The sequence below is a fragment of the Quercus suber genome, unplaced genomic scaffold (genome assembly GCF_002906115.3).
Source record: "Quercus suber isolate HL8 unplaced genomic scaffold, Cork oak 2.0 scaffold_16, whole genome shotgun sequence".
In the NCBI taxonomy this organism is placed as follows: Eukaryota; Viridiplantae; Streptophyta; class Magnoliopsida; order Fagales; family Fagaceae; genus Quercus; species Quercus suber.
The window spans coordinates 403,296-423,510 of record NW_027069481.1 but is presented as its reverse complement, the minus strand read 5'-3'; the positions used below and the strand labels follow the sequence as shown (position 1 = coordinate 423,510).

At 33.5% G+C, this 20,215-nt stretch overlaps 1 protein-coding gene across 1 annotated transcript; it reads right to left on the bottom strand.

Moving 5' to 3' along the window:
• Window positions 1–826: 826 nt before the first annotated feature.
• LOC112040116 (disease resistance protein RPP13) lies at window positions 827–4,173 on the bottom strand. Its single transcript, XM_065782434.1, is given in 3 exon segments — window positions 827–1,862; window positions 2,754–3,944; window positions 3,946–4,173. Coding segments are annotated over 3 exon segments (1,650 nt in total). The 5' UTR covers window positions 4,062–4,173; the 3' UTR covers window positions 827–1,519.
• Window positions 4,174–20,215: the final 16,042 nt, after the last annotated feature.

Here is a 20,215-nt window from a genome sequence, read left to right as displayed (position 1 = left end):
CACCATAAAATGTAGTCCTAACTAGTCAAATTATAACACATCATTGATCTCCAATTGATTACACTTATAACCAATTGAAATAAATTGTTCATAATCACATATAGTCAGACTCAATTTGTGATAGTGCATCTCAGCCATTAAAACTTGATTTGATGATAACTTTCAATCTGGTAGTCCGATTAAGGCTTATGACCAGTTAATTTGATCGTTACAACATCAAGATCATTTTTGTGAAATGAGATTAAGGATCTAATGGTCAGAATCAAGATGCATATTTCGAGGTGAAAGTACCCTTTTACCCTCCATGTGAGGTTAAATGCGGGTTGCAAAATGGAGTGTCAACAGCTTAAGTTACCAGCTAGGATAATCAGAGAAGAAAGGAGCATTGATCCCTCAGGCCAAAGCATAGCAAAACAGATCAACTACTTTTCTCATTTAGTTGTTGGGAATGGGTCCAGACTCCAGAGGTGGATTGACTTGGAGCTTACAACCATCCCTCATCTACAACTTTTGAAGCATGTCTGCCAATTTTGGATTGGGATGTAAAACTTCCACATCCCTCGAGGCACTCAAGCAGCATAGTTCGTCTAGGGGAATCCCAAAAAAATTGCAACGCTCAATGACCAAACATTGAAGCCTTGGCATTGCACCTTTCTTCATGTTCCATATCAATATATCATATCAGTTACCTTTACCATTTTGAAGACTTCAAGTTAACAAAAACTACTTTCATTGCAGTCGAGTTTGAAATTGGCACATCCAACTACTTTGAGTATTCGAAGGTTGGTAAGGCTACCAACATTGTCCAGATAGATACAGAAACAACTAGCGCATCCAGCAAGGTTATCTTTATTAGGATCAGCTGGAGTGAACTTGGATTTGAAAGATTTAAATATTTACAAATCTTCAAAGTCTGTAGATGACGCAAGGGATGGATGCTTGACAAAAGCCCTGACTCTACCTCTCTTGAAGAATACAATCATAATTTTCTTAAATTAGGAAATCTGACCTTCGCCAGGAGACTCTCAGTGTCGTGATTTAAAGCTATACCAGTAAGGACTTGAAGATTGGGTAAAGCCGCTTCATGATTGTCAGTTATAGGTAGAGATGTTGGCCCATCCAAGTAAAAATGTCAATTTTTGTAACTTCCATAATCCCTTGGGCAAGCATTCAATTTTAGAATTTCTCATATCCAACGTCTTAAGATTCCAAAGGTTGCATATGGAATCTGGTGGAATGACATGACGTGCACCAGATGAAATGCTTAAGTACCTCAAAAGATCAAGGTTTTCAATCTCTTTAGGGATTAAGCAACAAATGTCCATATTACTGAGCTTTACAACCTAAACCAACTTGTTATTTTTACAAAGCCATTTCAAGTCATAGCCTTTGTCAAGAGGACTCTCAACCCCGACAACCCCTCCAAAGCCTATTACAGAACGATTATTTGAAGGCTCACATGGGTTGGAAGAAATGTATGGGTGGTTGGCAAAGTGGATGGAAATTCTTCTGCGTTTGCTCATGGGTGAGAGGTTAACATCTGAACGAACCTCAAGAAACTTCTCTTCAGAACTTTCGGATAAGAGAGGTCTCGTAAAAGATCATGGATACGGCATGTTTTGAATCCTCCATCTAGCCTTCTTTTTGGCACTTGAATCAAGCTCCAATCAATAAGTCCCTCCAAGTAGTCTTCAGCAACATCCTCAATATTTCTATTCCCAATTTGCCGTACGAATCCCTCGGCTATCCAAAGTCGGATTAGTTGCCTCACTGGTATCTCAAAGTCTTCTGGATAGATACCAAAATATAGAAAGCATGGTTTCAACCGTCGGGGTAAGTGGTTATAGCTTAGAGCCCTCAGTTAGATATGAATTGACATGGCCAATATATTTCGACCATGTTCGTTGTGTTTTCTCCTTATTCTCAAAAAGACCCCCCCCCCCCTTATATAAACATCAAATATGAGACTCAATTTGTACTTATCAGTTATCACACACCCAGTTTTTCTACCATTTCTTTTTATGGGCAAATAAATACTCAAACAATGAAGACTACCAACACAAAGTTCTATACATGTTGCATAATGGAAAATTAACTAAGTTATGTCAACTATCTACAAAATAAATACTCAAACTCTTTAACCCACACCCATAGACTATTACCCAACTACAATGACAATCAAATTATGGAAACCCTTACCTGAGATATGAATTTGATGAGAAGGAAGAGTAGTGAGAGAGGCAGTGTGGTGAGTGAGAGTGAGAGGCAATGTGGTGAGTGAGAGTGAGAGGCAATGTGGTGTGAGAGTTATGGGTGAGATAGAGTTAGTGAGGGTGAGATTTAGTGAGGCCGAGAGACCCAGTGAGGATACTCTGTTTTGGGTGAGATGGCTTTGTGTTTCTGTCATACGGGCGTGTTAAGGGAGTGACATTTTTAATAGTATGCACAGTGGAACTCGAGTCTATAAGACTCAAGTTCTTCGAAATCTTTCATTAAATACGGTCTTAAGATGGAACATGTATTTTTCAACAAAACTCGAGTTTTAAATACTCGATATTTAAAAAACGAGTTTTAAAAACTCGAGATCTAGGTGTCTCTTAATTTTTCCAGGTCAGCGGTAAAAAACAGAAAGCGAGTTTTTAAAAATCGAGATTTTATTGCAAATCTCGAGTTTCTGAAACTCGAGATGCTAGTTTCCTTTTTACTTCCGCGCGTTGCCTAACTTACTATATACTTATCTCTTGCACTGTTACTTTGCCCATTCCCCCCGGCAACTTTTCACAATTTTTCTCCCTAGAGTATCAAGTTCTGGAGGAAATGTAGCTCCCCGGAACACCTTCTCTGAGAAGAGTTGCCAACTTTTATCTTCATTAAGAAATGGGAGTTCATAAGGGGGAATAGGATTACAATTATTAAGACTACTTGCATGTACTACTACTTCTTTAATGCGGCTAGTGATCAATATTCTACTTCCATTCGAGTTATCAAGAAAGATAGAACTTTCCTTATTCCATACTTCAATATTCCAGATGTCATCCATGACAAGTAAGTATCTCTTCTCTTTCAAGATTTCAAGCAGCTCACTTTTCAATTCATCATCAGTCATATCTTTCAATTTTACTCCATTCTTGCTATAAAAATCTCGCACAAAGCCTGACAACAAAATTTTCAAATCATTATGCTCTTGCATACCTTCCAAGAACTCAGACCATGCCTTTTTGAATACTTTATCATTCATTTCTTTGAAACGTTTCAAGTCTTCAGTCAGTGTATCTTTCGATCCATCCTCATTCGAGCTATACTTATCTTCCAAACCACAGAGTAATTCCTCTTTTAATTCAGCTCTGAACATCACTCTTGGCAGTGGTGCCAGTGCCTTCAATATTTCAAGCAACAGCTCTCTAATTCTATATTCTTGTGAGACATAAACCCACCAACGGAAATCAAAGTAATTCTTGACACAATTGTCGTTGTAGATCTTCCTAGCAAGAGTGGTCTTACCTAAGCCGCCCATGCCAATGATTGAAACAACGCTAAGCTGCAAACTCCCTTCAATAAGTTGCTTCACCAATATCTGTGTGTCCTGGCCAAAGCCCACCACATGATCTTCCTCAACATATCTCCTGCGCCTGTGCAGTATCTCCTCCGCTTCAGCATCTCCTCCAGATGATTCAGCTATTTCTATGCCATACTTGTTCTTATTCTCGTAAATTTCCTTGATGACATTCTTGATTCTCTCTATCTCGTTTGCAACCTTGTGAAGTGCGCTTGCTCGGTTAAAGTAATGGAATGCCTTCCTCAGCTTGCTTCTTTTCCTGTGCTTTGTCTCTGTCATGATGAATGTATCAATAACATCCTCAGCCTCATAGGCTACATCCCTAATTTGGCTGACTACCTCCTTCACCAACTTGTCGTGTCGTTTCCCTTCACTATTTACGAGGAAGAGACAACTCGTTCTTGAGTATCCTGACTTGATCCTCCACTCCACCTAGTAATTCTGATTCTTGAATGAGCAACTGAGTCAGGTTCTCCAACAGGAAACTCACTACACTGTCTGCCATGTCTGCTTATTTTCCCTTCCTTGTGGCTAGAGCCCAGAAGTAGAACACTAAAACTTGTACAACAATTACAGATTTTCTTTTAAGGGGGGGACTGGGGAGAGAGTTTTTTTTTTTTTTTGCTGAAGGGGGGTGAGAGATTGTTGGGATGGGAAAGTCTGAATGGATGATGGAAAGGTTTTCCTTCTCTATTAGTATTAGACAAAAATTCTTAGCATGAAGTGAAATTTGTGAAGAGCGAGCATTATGTCAATTGCAACTCCAAGGTCTTTGAGAGAAAGAAAAAGAGAGAGAGAGAAGTATTATCGAATGTCCTCTCTGCCNCTTCATTGGTTTTTGTTTTTTTTTCTATACTTCATTCGTTTGTTCTTTTTTTTTTTTTTTAAATTTTTTTGGTCATGTTCATTCATTTTTTTCTTCATATGTTTTTTTTTGGTTAATCCATTCTTTGTTTTTTTAATTATTTTTTTATAATTTGTTTTTTTTTTAATCTAACAGGGACATAAAAGTAAATTTATATAAACTACTTTTTTATTCCTCCATTTTTTCACCAAAAACCAAATACCACGATGAAAAATTAATTATTATTATTATTATTATTTTTTTCTCACTTTTCTATTCTATCTTTTTTTTTTTTTTTCTTTCTATTTTTTTACTCTTCCAACTAAACGGTTCATTAATTTTTTTTTAAAAATTATTTATTAATATGTGCAATGTGAACTTTCACAAGTAGGACGAAAACTAGCTCAGTTGATAGTTCTGGGAGGGTGCATCTATCCCCAAAAAAAAAATGTCAATATACAAGAGAGAGAAAATGCGTGTGCACTAAATTAAAAAAAAAAAGATTTTTTAGAAAAAAAAAGAAAAAAAACTAGAGAAGGAGAAGAAGACGATGAGTCGATGACGAAGGAGAAGAAAGAAAAAAAAAAAAAAAAAATCCAATCTCAAGTTCGAAAGAGATAAGAGATAATACATAATAGAAGGTGGGAGTGGCGATGACTCTTGATTCTCGAAATTGATATAAGGCTTTGAAGTGTGATATTAGGAGTCAATTCACGAGGGTAGTAGGTGGAAGTGCAACTTGCTAGAAGCTCTGTGATTGACCAATCTAATCCCAAATTTCCAACATATTCATTTATGGGAGTTTTTGACAGCTTTTCAGAATTTTGGACAATTTTTAGTAATTTATTTTTATTTTTTAACAATTTTTTTTAAATGAGATTTAAAAAGTGAAATTTTAACAAGCATTATATGATGCTTGATAACATTTCCCTTCATTTATTTAAAAAAAAATGAAAACTCAATTTGAAACTTTTAATAAATTAACCAATTTAATCCCTTTTATTAAGAATTTTTTTTTTTTGAAATCACTATATCAATTTCATTAATTTATATCACTTGGCTTTATAATAGCAATTAGTAAATATTATTTTATTAATTACTATTGTGTGACTAATGACTTATTATAAATTTCTTATAGTGTGAAGTGTTATTCATATTAAGACTTTAAGACTTAAGACTAAATAATTTATATTATTTGACATTTAGTAATTTACTCTTGATAATTTGATGTTATATAATATATATTTTAAACATTCCAAAACATTCTAAAACGATATGCCAAAATAAGTTTTTTGGTTAAATATGCCAAAATAAGTTGGTATCAATATTAATAATATTAAAATATATAGCTCCACTTACTATACGATGGAGATGAAAATCGGGGATTCATATCAAATGATGAGATTGAGTTAAAAAAGAAATTAAATATTAAAAAAAATGTAGCAGTTGAACAGAAAATGACAAAACTAAATATAAAAAATTAATAATAAAAAATAATAAAAATAATAAAAATAAAAATAAAAAACAAAACAAAACAAAACAAAGAAGAAACCAAGCAAAACCCAATTTGCTTGTCAAAAAGAATCAAAACCGAGTTAACATTGAGCAACAGTGCAGCTGCACATAGGTGCTTTAGTCCATAAAATGGCAAACAGTCTAGTCATGTCGAGTTTAGGTCGAGTTAATCAAGTTGCGGTCTAAACGGGCTAGGTTAAAATACAGGCCATTTTAAACCGGTTGAAAACATGTTGAGTCAATCGGATTGCAAGTCGGACGGTTTCTGGCCAACTTATATTTTCACATGAAAAAAAAATGTCAAATTTTTAGAATGAATAAATCAAATCAATCAAAGAAACAAATTGTACATAATACCCTTTGTTTTTTTTTTCCACTAAGTGGGCACCTACTATTATTAGACTATTTGTGTTATTAGTATACATGTAAAAGGAAAAACAAAAAACAAAAAACCAAAAAATATAAAACTTTCCATATCTTTCTAATTCTAATAGTTTTGTGCATAACTAAAATTCTTTACACTCATAATAACAAAATCTTCCATGTTAATAACTCATAGGCATAATGCTTATAATTACAAATTTACAACTTGAGAAAGTTTACACACTTTTAATTCAGAGTTCACTAATAATATGAACTTTTGGACTTTTTCTTTTACTTTAGTTTTGTATTGTGCTAGTTAAACTTAGTGTTAGTAACTTAGTCTTAGTATTTAACTTAGTGTAGACGTGTAATTGTAAATGATTTTTCCTCTTGTATTTTTTTTTCCTCTACTCCTTTTTTTTTTTTTTTTTTTGAGAATCAAGACAAAGAAACTTTAATAAATCAACCAAAGTCGGTTACAAGAGCATGGTGAAGTACTGGTGGAACATCCTCCATCCACACTGTAAGAGCATCAATATGTCTAGCGTACTGAGCTAAATTATGAGCTAGAGAATTACCCGACCTACGGGTGTGCGAAAAGGAAATACATGAAAAAATTCCAAGACTCTGTTTGATGGAGGAAATCAAATGGCCAAAGGAAGTAAAGGACTCCTCCTCACTTCGAAGGCTAAAATAATCAACTCCGAATCTCCCTCAACAATAACAGAGGATAGATGGAGTTCAAGAGCGAAAGTGATGGCTCTCACCGCTGCCAACACTTCCACTTCATTTAAGGAAGATGGTAACCTAATTTTTTCGGACATGGAGGCCATCACCCTTCCCTGGTGGTCACGAACAACAACTCCCAGCCCCACTTCGTTTGTCTCATGGAATATGGCACCATCGAAGTTGATCTTCAAGCTCGTTGACGGTGGAGGGGTCCATCTGACATGCTATTTTGGCAAGGCATCTGACTGCATTCTTGGGACCGGTAGGGCCTGGGCAAATGTCTGAAGAATCTGTGAGGCTGAAGGGGCCACTTGGGAGAGTGGGAAAGGCTTGGTGCTGGTCCGAAGCATGTTACGACGGGACCAAATAGTCCATACCAAAGTAGCAAAGAGAGCCAGGCTTATATTCTCTTCCAAAACATGACTCACCAACTCAAAGAAATTCGAAAATTTCTTTGTTCTTCGAAACAACCACAGTGAGTTAGCCTCCCACAAAGCCGACAGTTCATGACAATCCCACAATGCATGATGGACATCTTCAATGGCCACTTAACAATGATCGCAAATATCCTCAGAAAGTACCTTAAGAGCAACCAGGTTCTTCTTTACAGGGATCGCTTCTCTACTTGCTCTCCACAGGAAATTTTTAATCTTATTCGGCACCAGCAAGCTCCATAATTTTTTCCATATACTTCTTCCATCATCCTGAAGAGAGACAGCCAACGGAGGTGAAGATTTTTCTTTAGCTAGGAAGTTATACCCGGATTTAACCGAATATACTCCATTTGCCGTATGAGGCCAGACGAGTTTATCCTCAACATAGTTGGAGCTAAGTGGAATCTTGAGAATAAGATCTACTTCCAACGGGGCAAAAAAACCTTTAAGAATATCTATATCCCAAGTTCTGGATTGCTGATCAATAAGTGAGTCCACGGTGGCTTCCTGCATGCCTTCAAGAATGGGTGACAAAATTCTTGGATGGTTTAGTGAAGGCAGCCATGGGGTATCCCAGATTTTAACTGAATCACCCCACCCTACTCTCCAGCGTGCACCTTGTTTGAGGACCTCCTTGCCTTGGAGTATACTACGCCATGCATACGATCCACTAGAACACTATGGGGCATCCATGAATGAACACGTAGGGAAAAACCTACTCTTGAATACTTTGTGAAAGAGGGACTGCTTGTTTTGTAAAAGATGACAAGCTTGCTTGGCCAACAGTGCATCATTAAAGAAAGCCAATTCTTTAAAACCCATACCTCCATTAGCCTTTGATTGACAAAGAGAGTCCCACTTCACCCAATGAATCTTGCGTCTCTCTCCTCGTTGTCCCCACCAAAATTTTCGAATAAGGCTTTCAATATCATTGCACAAACCCAAGGGTAGTTTGAAGCAACTCATCGTGTAAGTGGGGATCGCATGAACCACCGCCTTGATTGAAATCTCCCTTCCTGCTTGTGATAATAATTTTTCCTCCCACCCTTGCATCTTCCTCCACACTTTTTCCTTTATAAAATTAAAGCTTGCTTTTTTCCTCCTCCCCACAAAAGATGGCAGGCCCAAATACTTCTCGTACTGCTTAATTTCTGGCACCCCCAAAGCCTGCTTAATGTGTTCCTTTTTTGCCTCAAAAGAATTCTTACTAAAGAAAATAGTTGTTTTGCTTTTGTTGATTTGTTTTCGAAAATAGCCGCCATAAACTTCGAGGATAGCAAGAATTTTCTGACAGTCTTGTTCAGTGGCCCTGCAAAATAAGAGACTATCATCTGCAAAAAGAAGATGCGTTAGTCTTAGGCTATTTCTGCAAAGAGCATAACCCTTAATATCACCCTGGCTAGCTGGTTGTGAGATCAGGCCATGAAGTCCTTCAGTGCATAACAAGAAGAGAAAATGAGATAAAGGATCTCCTTGTCTAATACCATGAGATGGTGTGATCATCCCTTTTGGTTCTCCGTTAATTAAAATGGAGTAAGATACTGTTGTAACACAAATCATCATCAATCTCACCCATCGATCATCAAAACCCATCTTTCTCATAATTGACTCCAGATATGGTCACTCCACTCTATCATAGGCCTTACTCATATCAAGCTTAATAGCCATAAAATCATCTTTTCCTGAGTGCCTCTGCATGCTGTGTAGGGATTCAAAAGTTACCAAAATATTATCTGATATTAGGCGACTTTTAGTAAAAGCACTTTGATGTTCAGTAATAATACTTGGTAAAATCCTCTTAAGCCTATTAGCTAATACCTTTGAAAAAATTTTGTACAACACATTACAAAGGCTAATAGGCCGGAATTCTGAGACATACTCCGGATTTTTAACCTTAGGAATAAGTGTAACAAAAGTATGATTAAGGTTAGCAGGCAAAGAGGCAGAATTGAGAAAGTGAAGGACCGAAGAAGTTACCTCATCACCAACCAAATCCCAATAAGTCTGGTAAAAAAGAGGGGGCATACCATCAAGACCTGGGGCTTTGAGTGGGGCCATTTGCTTGATTGCTTCCTGAACTTCCTAAGCATTAAAGCTAGCAACCAACTGGGCATTCATATCCTCGCTGATGGTGGTACTAATAAACTGTGTGGTGTCTTCAAAATTTGTTGGATTGGTGGTCTTCAATAAATCTTGGTAATAGTCCACTATAGTGGCAGAGACTTCATCCTGCCCATTACACCAAAGGCCATCTGCTTTCCGAAGACTAGTGATTGAATTTTTTCTAAACCTCTGAGTAGCTCTTAAGTGAAAATACTCTGAGTTTTTGTCACCCATTTTTGCCCACAGTACCTTTGACCGTTGTAACCACATTCTTGCCTCCTTTTCAGTTAAATCATTATGGGCAGACAACAACTCTCTGACCCGCTTGTTATCCCCAGTTCTCAAAGTTTCTTTTTCGGCCTGGACCAATTGTTTTTTCTTGGACTCTATCTCCTTCCTGACATTACCAAAGTGTTTCAAACTCCACTTCTTCAACTCAACTCCACACTTCTCTATCTTGTGAATTACTTTGGTGGATGGATCAGTTGGAGCATCACTAGCCCAAACTACCTGAATATTATCAGTACACCCCTTCTCTGAGAGCCACATTTCCTCGAAGCGAAACAGTTTTGAAACCCCCGACAGATGCAGTCCATTAGGCACTATCCAAACTGGGCAGTGGTCTGAAGAGAAAGAAGTTAAATGATGGACAGTGGTCCCGGCTTCTATACCCACTCATTATTTGCCAACCTCCTATCGAGTCTTTCCCATACCGAGTGCCCATTAGAGAAGTGCTTCTTCCAAGTGAACTGAGACCCCACAAAACCAAGGTCCATAAAACCACACTCATCAATAACATCTCTGAAGAGCTGCATCTGTGCTTGGCTTCTGTTGCTACCCCCCCATTTTTCCAAGTTTCGAACCAACTCATTAAAATCTCCTGAACACAGCCAAGGTAGGTTCATGCGGGAGTTGAGGTGTCTGAGTAAATCCCAAGACTCAAACCTTTTGTGAGTTGTTGGCTTTCCATAGAAGCCTGTGAGTCTCCATGCTCCATCTTTACCCTTATCAACTACAGTATCAATGTGATTCTTAGAGGATGAAACAACCTGGATGTCAATCGAGTCTCTCCAAAACAGGGCTAAACCACCGCCCCTGTTAATTCTTTCCACAAAATGTAAATGAGCAAAATTTAAATTCCTTTTTATTTCCTTTAGCCTTGCTTCATCTGTCCATGTTTCGGCTAAAAACACAACAGAGGGATCTTTTGCCCGGATAAAATCTCCAAGCTCTCTAACTGTACATAGGTTCCCAAGCCCACGACAGTTCCAAAATAAGCAACTCATTGCGTTTGGCGGGGCTGCTTCACAGCCTCCGCCATATCAGTAAGGGGTGTTCCTTCTTCGGAAAGCACATGTGATTTTTTACTAGATGGTGCTACCAACCCCAGAAAAGAAAAAAAAAACCACTAGCCCTACTATTAACAGTGTTAATAGAGGGGAAAAAACTATCACTCCTGTAGGAAGATAATTTGTTCTACAGTCTCATTCCTAGAGCCTAAAACCCTAGAGACGACGACAGAGAAAATTTTTTCCTCTACTACTTAGTATTTAACTTAGTGTTAGATGGTTAATAGTGTAGACATGTAGTTGTAAATATTTTTGCCTTTTGTATTTTTTTTTTTTTTTCCTCTACTATTTGGTATTTAACTTTGTGTTAGATGTTTAATAGTGCAAATGTATAGTTGTAGATGCTTTTGCCTTTATATTTATTTCCAACTAGCAAGTTGCCCATGCGATGCACGGATAATTTTGTGATATTTTATGTAAAACAGTCTTGAATAATGTTGTACATAAATTATAAAGAAAAAGTAAACCAAATTAAAGTAAAGAAACATATACATTTTGAGATATTAAAAATTGGTTTAGTAGCTTCACTGCATATTTGTAGCATTCTTAAGGTAAGATTATTATTTTTTTTAAATCATGAAACCAAAAATAAATGCAAAAGAGTAACGGGACCATGAAATAAATTAATTTGTATTGTGTTCACATATTTCATACTATGAAATAAAAGTATACCCAACTCTCTTACTATCTTCCCCTCATCGATAGTACGACATTAAGACATGGTGTGGGCAAGTGTGTATGCATGTGTCTTATAAATTATTTAAAATTAAATCATGGTAGAATACTTATTTACATTACGCACCAAATATTCTTTCTACTTATATACCAAAAACAAAAACTAACTAACCAAATTACATAACCTAAATCATATTTAAGCCCCTAATTTAAAAAGAAAAAAATATTACCCGTAGGGGTTTCGGTGTCTTGATGATGGTGGGAGGTCAGTATAACGGAGGTGGTGACCCCTCAGATTCCTATTTCTCTTTCTTTCAAATGTTTTATTAGTCTCAGATCTTTTATTTTTGTAATATATAGTGAAATAGTGTCTTTTATTTAACAATCCACAATATTTTTATGTCTCTCTATCTGTCTCTAGAGTCTTATCTCGTTAATTATTACTATTAGTCCTTACTTTTTCTTTTTTTCTTTTTTTAAATACTAAAACAGTGGGTATGCTAAAAGACATGAAGAATAGTGAAAGGTGTGGGGTAAGCTTAGGAAATTAATGAGATAATAGTAAAATAAGATAATGTAAACTTTTCAATAAGATAATGTAAACTTTTCGGTAAAAAAAAAAAAAAAAAAAAATCCTGAATGAAAGAGGTAAAAAAATGCTAAATGAAAAATTAGAGTGTCACTTGGCAGGACCTCATGCACTCTCACATGAGGTCTCTAAGAGAGACATTTTGTAACAACTTTTATTCTACAATATTCCTCAAAAAAAAAAAAATTACTCATTCCTTGAACTGAATAATTATAATGGTTATGTGTGTACAGTTTATAACTATTGTTTCACTGCATATTTATAGCTTTCTCAAGGTAAGATTAATTTTTCACCCTAAAAAAAAAAAGGGGTAAGATTTTTTTTTTTTTTTAAATCATGAAACAAAAAAAAATGCAAAAATGTAACAAGACCTTGAAAATCAAATAATTTTTGTTGTGTTCACATCTTTAATACAATGAAATAAAAGTATGTCAAACTCTCTCACTGTCTTCCACTTATTGATAGTGCGACATTAAAACATGGTGTGAGCAAGTGTGTATGCATGTGTCTTATAGATAATTTAAAATCATGATAGAATATGACTTTACATTGCGTACCAAATATTTTCTCTACTTATATACCCAAAACAAAAAACTATCTAATCAAATTACCCAAACCTAAATCATATTTAATCCCCTAATTTTTATTTTTTTTTAAATACCCGTAGGGGTTTCAGCGTCTTGATGGTGGCGGGAGGCCAATATAACGGAGGTGACATCCCCTCAAATTTCTCTTTTTCTTTCTCTCTCTTTCAATTGTTTTGTCAGTCTCAAGTCTTTTATAGTGAAATAATACGTTTTATTTAACAATCCACAACATTTTTATGTCTCTTTATCTCTCTCTATCTCTCTCTAAGGCCTTATCTGGTTAGTTATTACTATTAGTCCTTAATTATTAATTTTTTTTGCTTTTTTAAAAAAATATTAAAATGGTGGGTATGCTAAAAGTCATGAAAAAGAGAGAAATGTGTGATGTAAGATTAGGTAATTAATGAGAGACTAATAAGATAACAGTAAAATAAGTTAATGTAAATTTTTGGGTAACAGTAAAAAAAAAACTTAATGAAAGAGGTAAAAAAAAATGCTAAATGTAAAATTAGAGCGTCACTTGGCAAGACCTCACGCACTCCTGCATGAGATCTCTGCTTATATATATATATATATATATATTGATGATTATTCATTTATAACTTCTAATCACTAATCAACATGAGTTTCAAAAAACTTTGGGATAGGACTTTATCATCCATACAAAATAAGTATAGATTTTTTTTATCTTTTTTTTTTTTTTTTTTAAAGGATATTGCTATTGTGTTCATCCTTATAAGAATTTAAGCATAGATTAAATTTTCATTATTTTTGACATTTTTTCTTTGATTCCTTTATAATTTATATATTGTGTTGGTTTAAATGAATTTTTTCTCAAGCTTTCAAAGGATGGACTTTAGATAAGATGTTCAATTTTTATACGCCAAGCATTAACTATAAGTCTTGTACATGGAACAAATAGAGATAGGAAATTAAGAATATGGTCCATTTTGGTCGGCCTTAGCTTGATTTGTCTAGACATCAATTTTCTCTCTTGCCAGAAGTCCAACTTGTTTTAGGTGGAAGTTTCCTTGATTATTACTTGTATACAAAATTCCAAGATCATTAAATTGGAATAGGTTCCCTTACTAACCTAACCAATTGGAATATGATGAAATTTCTTCCCATCCACACCAAACGTTGTGTACACTCCAAATTTTTTCTGCATCTCATAATGATGCATTATTGATAGGTGTCATCCAAGTCTAACATGATTGAGAGTTGTAATTGAGACTATGGCCCAGAAGCTTTACTATTCAATACTTTGCGAGAAAAATTAAACACTTAGTTGATGTAACAGGAGACTATGGAATTTGACATTGTATACACTGAGGTTTGTTCTTGATATTGTGAAATTGCTGTAGGTACTAAAAACTCTAGTTTGATTAGTTGGCAAGTTATGTTCTTTAATTGTGAAAAGTCTAGAATGGAAAATTTTTGTGTTCCTACAATAAATGTTTTAGAGAGAAAATTGTTAGCACCATCATCCCATTGGGACCCCCCTATTTATACAAAGGAAACACGGTCTAATATTCCTAAGCATGACTTAGTTACATGGAATTTTCGTGCAAATGTGCCTAGATTTCTTTTAAAAATTTAATTATAATTTTAAACTCTAATTTGGTGATTTTTATATGATTTTTGTGGTTTGATTTTGATTCAGTAAAGACATATTAGTCAAAAGAAACAAAGGTAGAGCTATTAAAGAAATCTGTACTTTCAGATTAGCAATTACAGATGGCTAATGCTGCATTGTCATTTGTGGTATGAATAACTGGTATGTTGTTTAAACGACTAATTGAGGCAAAACAATTAACCATATTAAAAGGGATTAGCAACATTTTCTTTCTCCATTACCATTTGTGGTATGTATATGCCGTTTTTACATATGTTCAACTGAAGTACCGATTAGGATTTCCCTTAATTATGATAAACATATTAATTTTTTTTTTAAGAAGTTTTATACTTATTAAATGAGATATATATATATATATATATATGTCGAGGGCCATGTCACTGAATTGGCACCTCCCCATACACAAAGTGTCTCGGATTTAAGGGAGAAAATGTTCAAATTGCGGAAGTCAATGAAAAAATGTTCAAATTGCGGGGTTAGCAACATATTGTAAATATTTCTAAATAAAAAAAATATATATAGAGATATATATTGTTTTCCTTGAGCTAAAGCAATTGCGATGGAAGTGTGGAGTGGATGGTTTTTTTTTTTTAGTCCTTGAGTATTTTGGATTGTTTCAAATGAGTAATGGCTCCTCTTAGGCTCCTAAATTTTTTGGTTTATTGATTTTGCTATCTATAACTTTGATTCTTCTTTACCTAATAAAGTTTGGAATTTTCTGTAAGTAAATTTTTTCTTCAAGAAAATGAATAGAAATCTCCCTTCATGTTCATGCTCATGTTGATATTCATATTTGTATCTTTTGCAATACTCAATAAGTTGTTTACTCATTTTGTGAATTATCAAGTGTAGTTAAGAAAGAATGTATAAACAAAATACTATTCAATTAAACTAATGTGAAAAATTAAATCTATTAGATTAAAAAAAGGACATGAAAATGAAAATTTCACAAGATATTTCTTAAATAGAATTAAAATAATTTCTACTCAATATTGTTTATCAAGTAATCATGTACTAACTAACAACATTCCAATCATTATGTGTATAATGGGGTGATGACATGGTTGTTCAGTTTATTTAAGAAATGTGATCTAGCTAATAGAAATTAAAAAAACACAATAACTGTCATGCGTAGTCATGAATTATACCTTTACATATATCTTATGCATTTTATGAGTTTTATTTTCTATAAATGTATTTCATAAAATTAACAAAATTTATCATAAAACCCTTCATTGTATTTTTTAAAATCACTACATAAAAATAAAAGAAGTTTTTTTCCCAAAAAAATGTTCTCTAGTCATAATATTTATCAAAAAAAATCATACCAAAAAAAATCGTGCAACGCACAGGCCAATTACCAGTCTATATATATAATTAAAGTCAAAACTGAGAGAAAATTCAATTAAATTATAAATTAGATTCCAATTGTTGTTTAATTTTGTGTCACGTGTCCAATTTAAGGTTTTTTTTTTTTTTAAAAAAAAAAAATTGATTCCAAATACTGATGGACTCACCATTCCAAATACATTGCAATATACTAACCTTTTTTTTTTATGAGATAGTTTTTTTGATGAGATAGTGGCTCCTAAAAAAGGGCCATATATGGGATTGTGATTTCATGAACAACATGTAATTTTAAATAGACTAATGGTAGGTTGCTATACACACACACACACATATATATAGCCAAATTTGAGAGAAAATTTAATTAAATTCTAAATTGGAGTCTAATTTTGCACCACGTGTCTTATCTAATTTTTTATTTTGAAGGTGTGTCTTATCTAATTTTTAAATTTGTGTGTCAAGTGAATGGTAGGTTGCTATACACACACACACACATATATATAGCCAAATTTGAGAGAAAATTTAATTAAATTCTAAATTTGAGTCTAATTTTGCACCACGTGTCTTATCTAATTTTTTATTTTGAAGGTGTGTCTTATCTAATTTTTAAATTTGTGTGTCAAGTGAATTATTAGGTGCAAAAATCAAAGAGTCTAAATTCAATTAGATTCTAAATTGAATTTTAATTGGAGTTCAATTTTATGCCATGTATACCTTCTAATACTTTAATTTTTCTAGCAAGTGAATTATTTCGTATAAAAACCAAAGAATCTAGATCCAATTAGATTCTAAATCATATATATATATATATATATAATTGTGATTGTTTCTAAATGTATATGTGCATATGGCCAAGGTTACACACTACTTTTATTAAATGAATGTATCAATTTTTAAAAACAAAATTGAAAAATAATTAGGAAATTGATCTCTTACCTTGTTGACATGACACTAATTATATTCATTACCATGTTAGTTTACAAGATTTTTATAATATAATTGGTAATAGCTTTAACTTCTTAAGAAAATGATAATGTAAAAAATTGACATTTGGCTTTTGTTTTTTTTTTTTTTTTAATTTTCATTTTAAAATTAGGTAAATAGTATGTTTTTTAGATGATGTTCATGAGCACTTTAACTAAAAAGTCAAGACTTAGACCCCATTTGGTTGCCGAGAAAGCAAAGGAAAATAAAAGAAAAGAAATTTTCAATTTCTGCTAATAAAATAACATCTCATTTACTTATGGAGATGCATTTAATATATTTTCAAATATTTTATTTTATTTTCTAATTAAGGACACGTGATAATTCAAACGATAGCTTAGATGGCATAAAAATATTATTTTGATATTAATGTTAGATACATCAATTCTTTTCATGTACCGCTTAATTATAAGGATTATTTTGGCACAATACCAAAAGTTTAGAAACAAAATTGACACATTTAAGATGTTAAAAACCATTTTGATACATAGTACAAGTGTTAAAGACTAAAACGGTAATTAAACATGTTTTTTACATATTTTTATTAAAGATTAAATTCTATAATAATGTGGTTTAAAACCCAAGTTTTACACCCTCAAATTTCAACATGTCATATCATCTTATCACGTATTAAAGAATAAGAACAACCACACTCTATCAATTATAATGCTCATCTGAAAATTCAACCAAATTGGGAGTTTATTAAGATGTTATTAATTGTGGTATAATACTGAGTTTTAAGTAAAAAGTTGTTGTAACATCTCTTATTGGATGTTGTAAAACATGAATTCTATACCCCATTCTTACCAAATTCAAACTCTTTTTATTAATATCCTCAAAACACTTTTTTTTATTAGCTGAATTTGGAAACTAATATCCTATTTGGTTGTAAGGGAGATGAAAAGGAAAGAAGGGACGAAAAAGTAAGGGAAGGGAATGGGAAGAAGAGAGAGTTGTACATAGAAGGATTGCATTAAACAATTTCTTCAAAAGAAAGGTCTTCTTTGAAAAAAAAATAGGACCGTCTGAAGGATTATGCTAAGAAAATTTCTAGAACACAAACTTCTCTCAAAATTATGGGTTGTGAGAAAAGTGTGAAACTTCATCAAAAAAGAAAAAAAAAAAGTATGAAATATTGATGAATCGATCAAATTGTATATTCTCACTTTTTAATAGAAAACTAAAAAGTGAAAATGCTTGGGACCATCACAGTACGTATTAATATAGAAAAACTTAACGAAAGAGGTAAAAAAAAGGCTAAATGCAAAGTTAGAGCGCTACTTGGCAAGACCTCATACACTCCCACATAAGGTCTCTGCTTTTATAAATATATATTGATTAATTAATATTTTTTTAATAAATGGGGGCATGGCCACTACCACTAGTAGCTACTAACTGGCTTAATAGTTAATAGTGTTTGTGCAGTACTTTATGCATTTATGATTATATACCTAGCACCTTGGTGTGTAGTCTAAATATTTTTAGAAAAAAAAAAACTAAATGGGTCAAAGGGTTGGTCGGGTTGGCCCACAAGAAACAGGCAGGCCGCAAGTTGGCCCATTTTTAAATAAGAAAAAATGAGTGGGTTCAAGTCAAGTTAGCAAATTTTGGCCCTTTTTCCATGTCTGTCCATTTTTGTTCTATCTAGTTTTTTCCCAATTTGGAGAGAAAAAACTTTGGAGGGCACAAGGAGAAAATAGTCGGGCCCCACCAATTTTTTTTCCTCCCCTCCCTTCAACCAAACACTCACAAAAAATGTTTTCTCTCCCATTTTCTCTCTTTTCTTTTTCTTTTTCTTTTTCTTTTTTTGAGAAAAAGGTCCGTGCCTGAAAATTATTATTAAGAAATAAGAACAATCCGCTAAAACAAAAGCATCTATATTTGACAGAACAGATTACATCCAAACTAACAAAGGAAAAGAAAGTCTAGCTCTCTAGGCTAAAGCATGTGCAACAACATTGTCTTGCCTAACGGTGTGAGAGAAAGAAAAACTCTGAAATGAGTTTACATGAAATAAAGTGTCCCTAACTAAATGACCATAAGATGAGGAAAGCAACTCGCCGTTTTGAAGAGGTTTGATACAAGTCTCCAAGTCTTGTTTTTTTTTTTTTTTTCATCCTCCCAAAATCCACCCCACCAAACATACCTTAATACTAGGAAATATATAAAAAAAAATATAAAAAATTTAGTTATTTCTTTCTCATAAAAAAATATTTTACCTTTGCAAATATTTTACATTAAAACAAACAAAGCATTAGTGACTTAGTTTATCATTAGAGAATTGCAAAACAAAATCCCTTCAAAATAAGCATACTCAAATACTCTATCTCTCTCAAATAACAATATCTCTCTCAAAGCATTAGTGACTTAGTGTAGCACAAAAATTTTAGATGGATGATTACACTGCACAATATTGTGGGTGTCTATTATATGTTCAAAGCGCTAAAAAATAGGCATGATTTAGATTAAGCCTCCATGATAATGTTAGTGTGAAAAGAGCAATACCACACCACCGCACACACTTGGTGTAATAGTCACTCTACAAGTATAAGTGCTTGTGGGGTATGCGGGGCAAGGGCCACAGTTCAAGTCTCTAGGAGGGAGTTTCACACACATATACACTTAGATTAGGCTAGAATAAAATTTTTATTTTAAACAAAAAAAGAAGAAGAAGAAGAAGAAGAAGAAGGAGCAGGACCACTATATTAGGATTTGAGAATCTCCAGTATATCACCTTCAATTTAGTTTCTATAACAACATAATAAAAGCCAATTAATTGCTCACCACAATCTTCAGAACAAAGAAAGCCAACTCAAGTAAATATTTTTTTTATAAACCTGATTAGTATAAGTTTTTGTAGAGTGAAAGGCAAGAACTAGGATTTCTTTTTTTTTTTTCTTTTTCTTTTTTTGAGAAAAAGCAAGAAACGGGATTTAAGTTTTCAAAAAAGAACTTCATGTACATATACATTTAGATTATGCCAAATTATGATTTCTATCTATATAATAAGTAATAAATAAATAATAAAAAACAGCAACTACTGCTACCACTATAAGGTTGTTACCCCATCGACACCGCTAGATCTACAACATCAATCACAGCAATACAATGAAAAGTAAAAAGGTTGCTAATCTAAGTAACCTAAACAACTATCATCAAAGGCATAGAAAAATTGTTGATGAATGATGTCATAAAACTAAATGCCGAATTGGACAACCCATAAATAGGATCAACAATTACTGTCCATAAATCCAAGCACCCATGGCCCACCAAGACCCTCCAAAAACCCAACAACCCATCCACAACAAATAACCCAAACACCACCTAGAAGACAAACCATATGTGAAATTACTGTGGAATGTCTCATATCTCCGTAAAGGAAATCATAATAGAGAAAGTCACCAATTATGTTAACCAAAAAAAAAAAAAAGTCACCAATTATAGATCTACATTATAGGTATATAGAAAAACAAAGATTCCATAGTATAATTTAACAACACATAG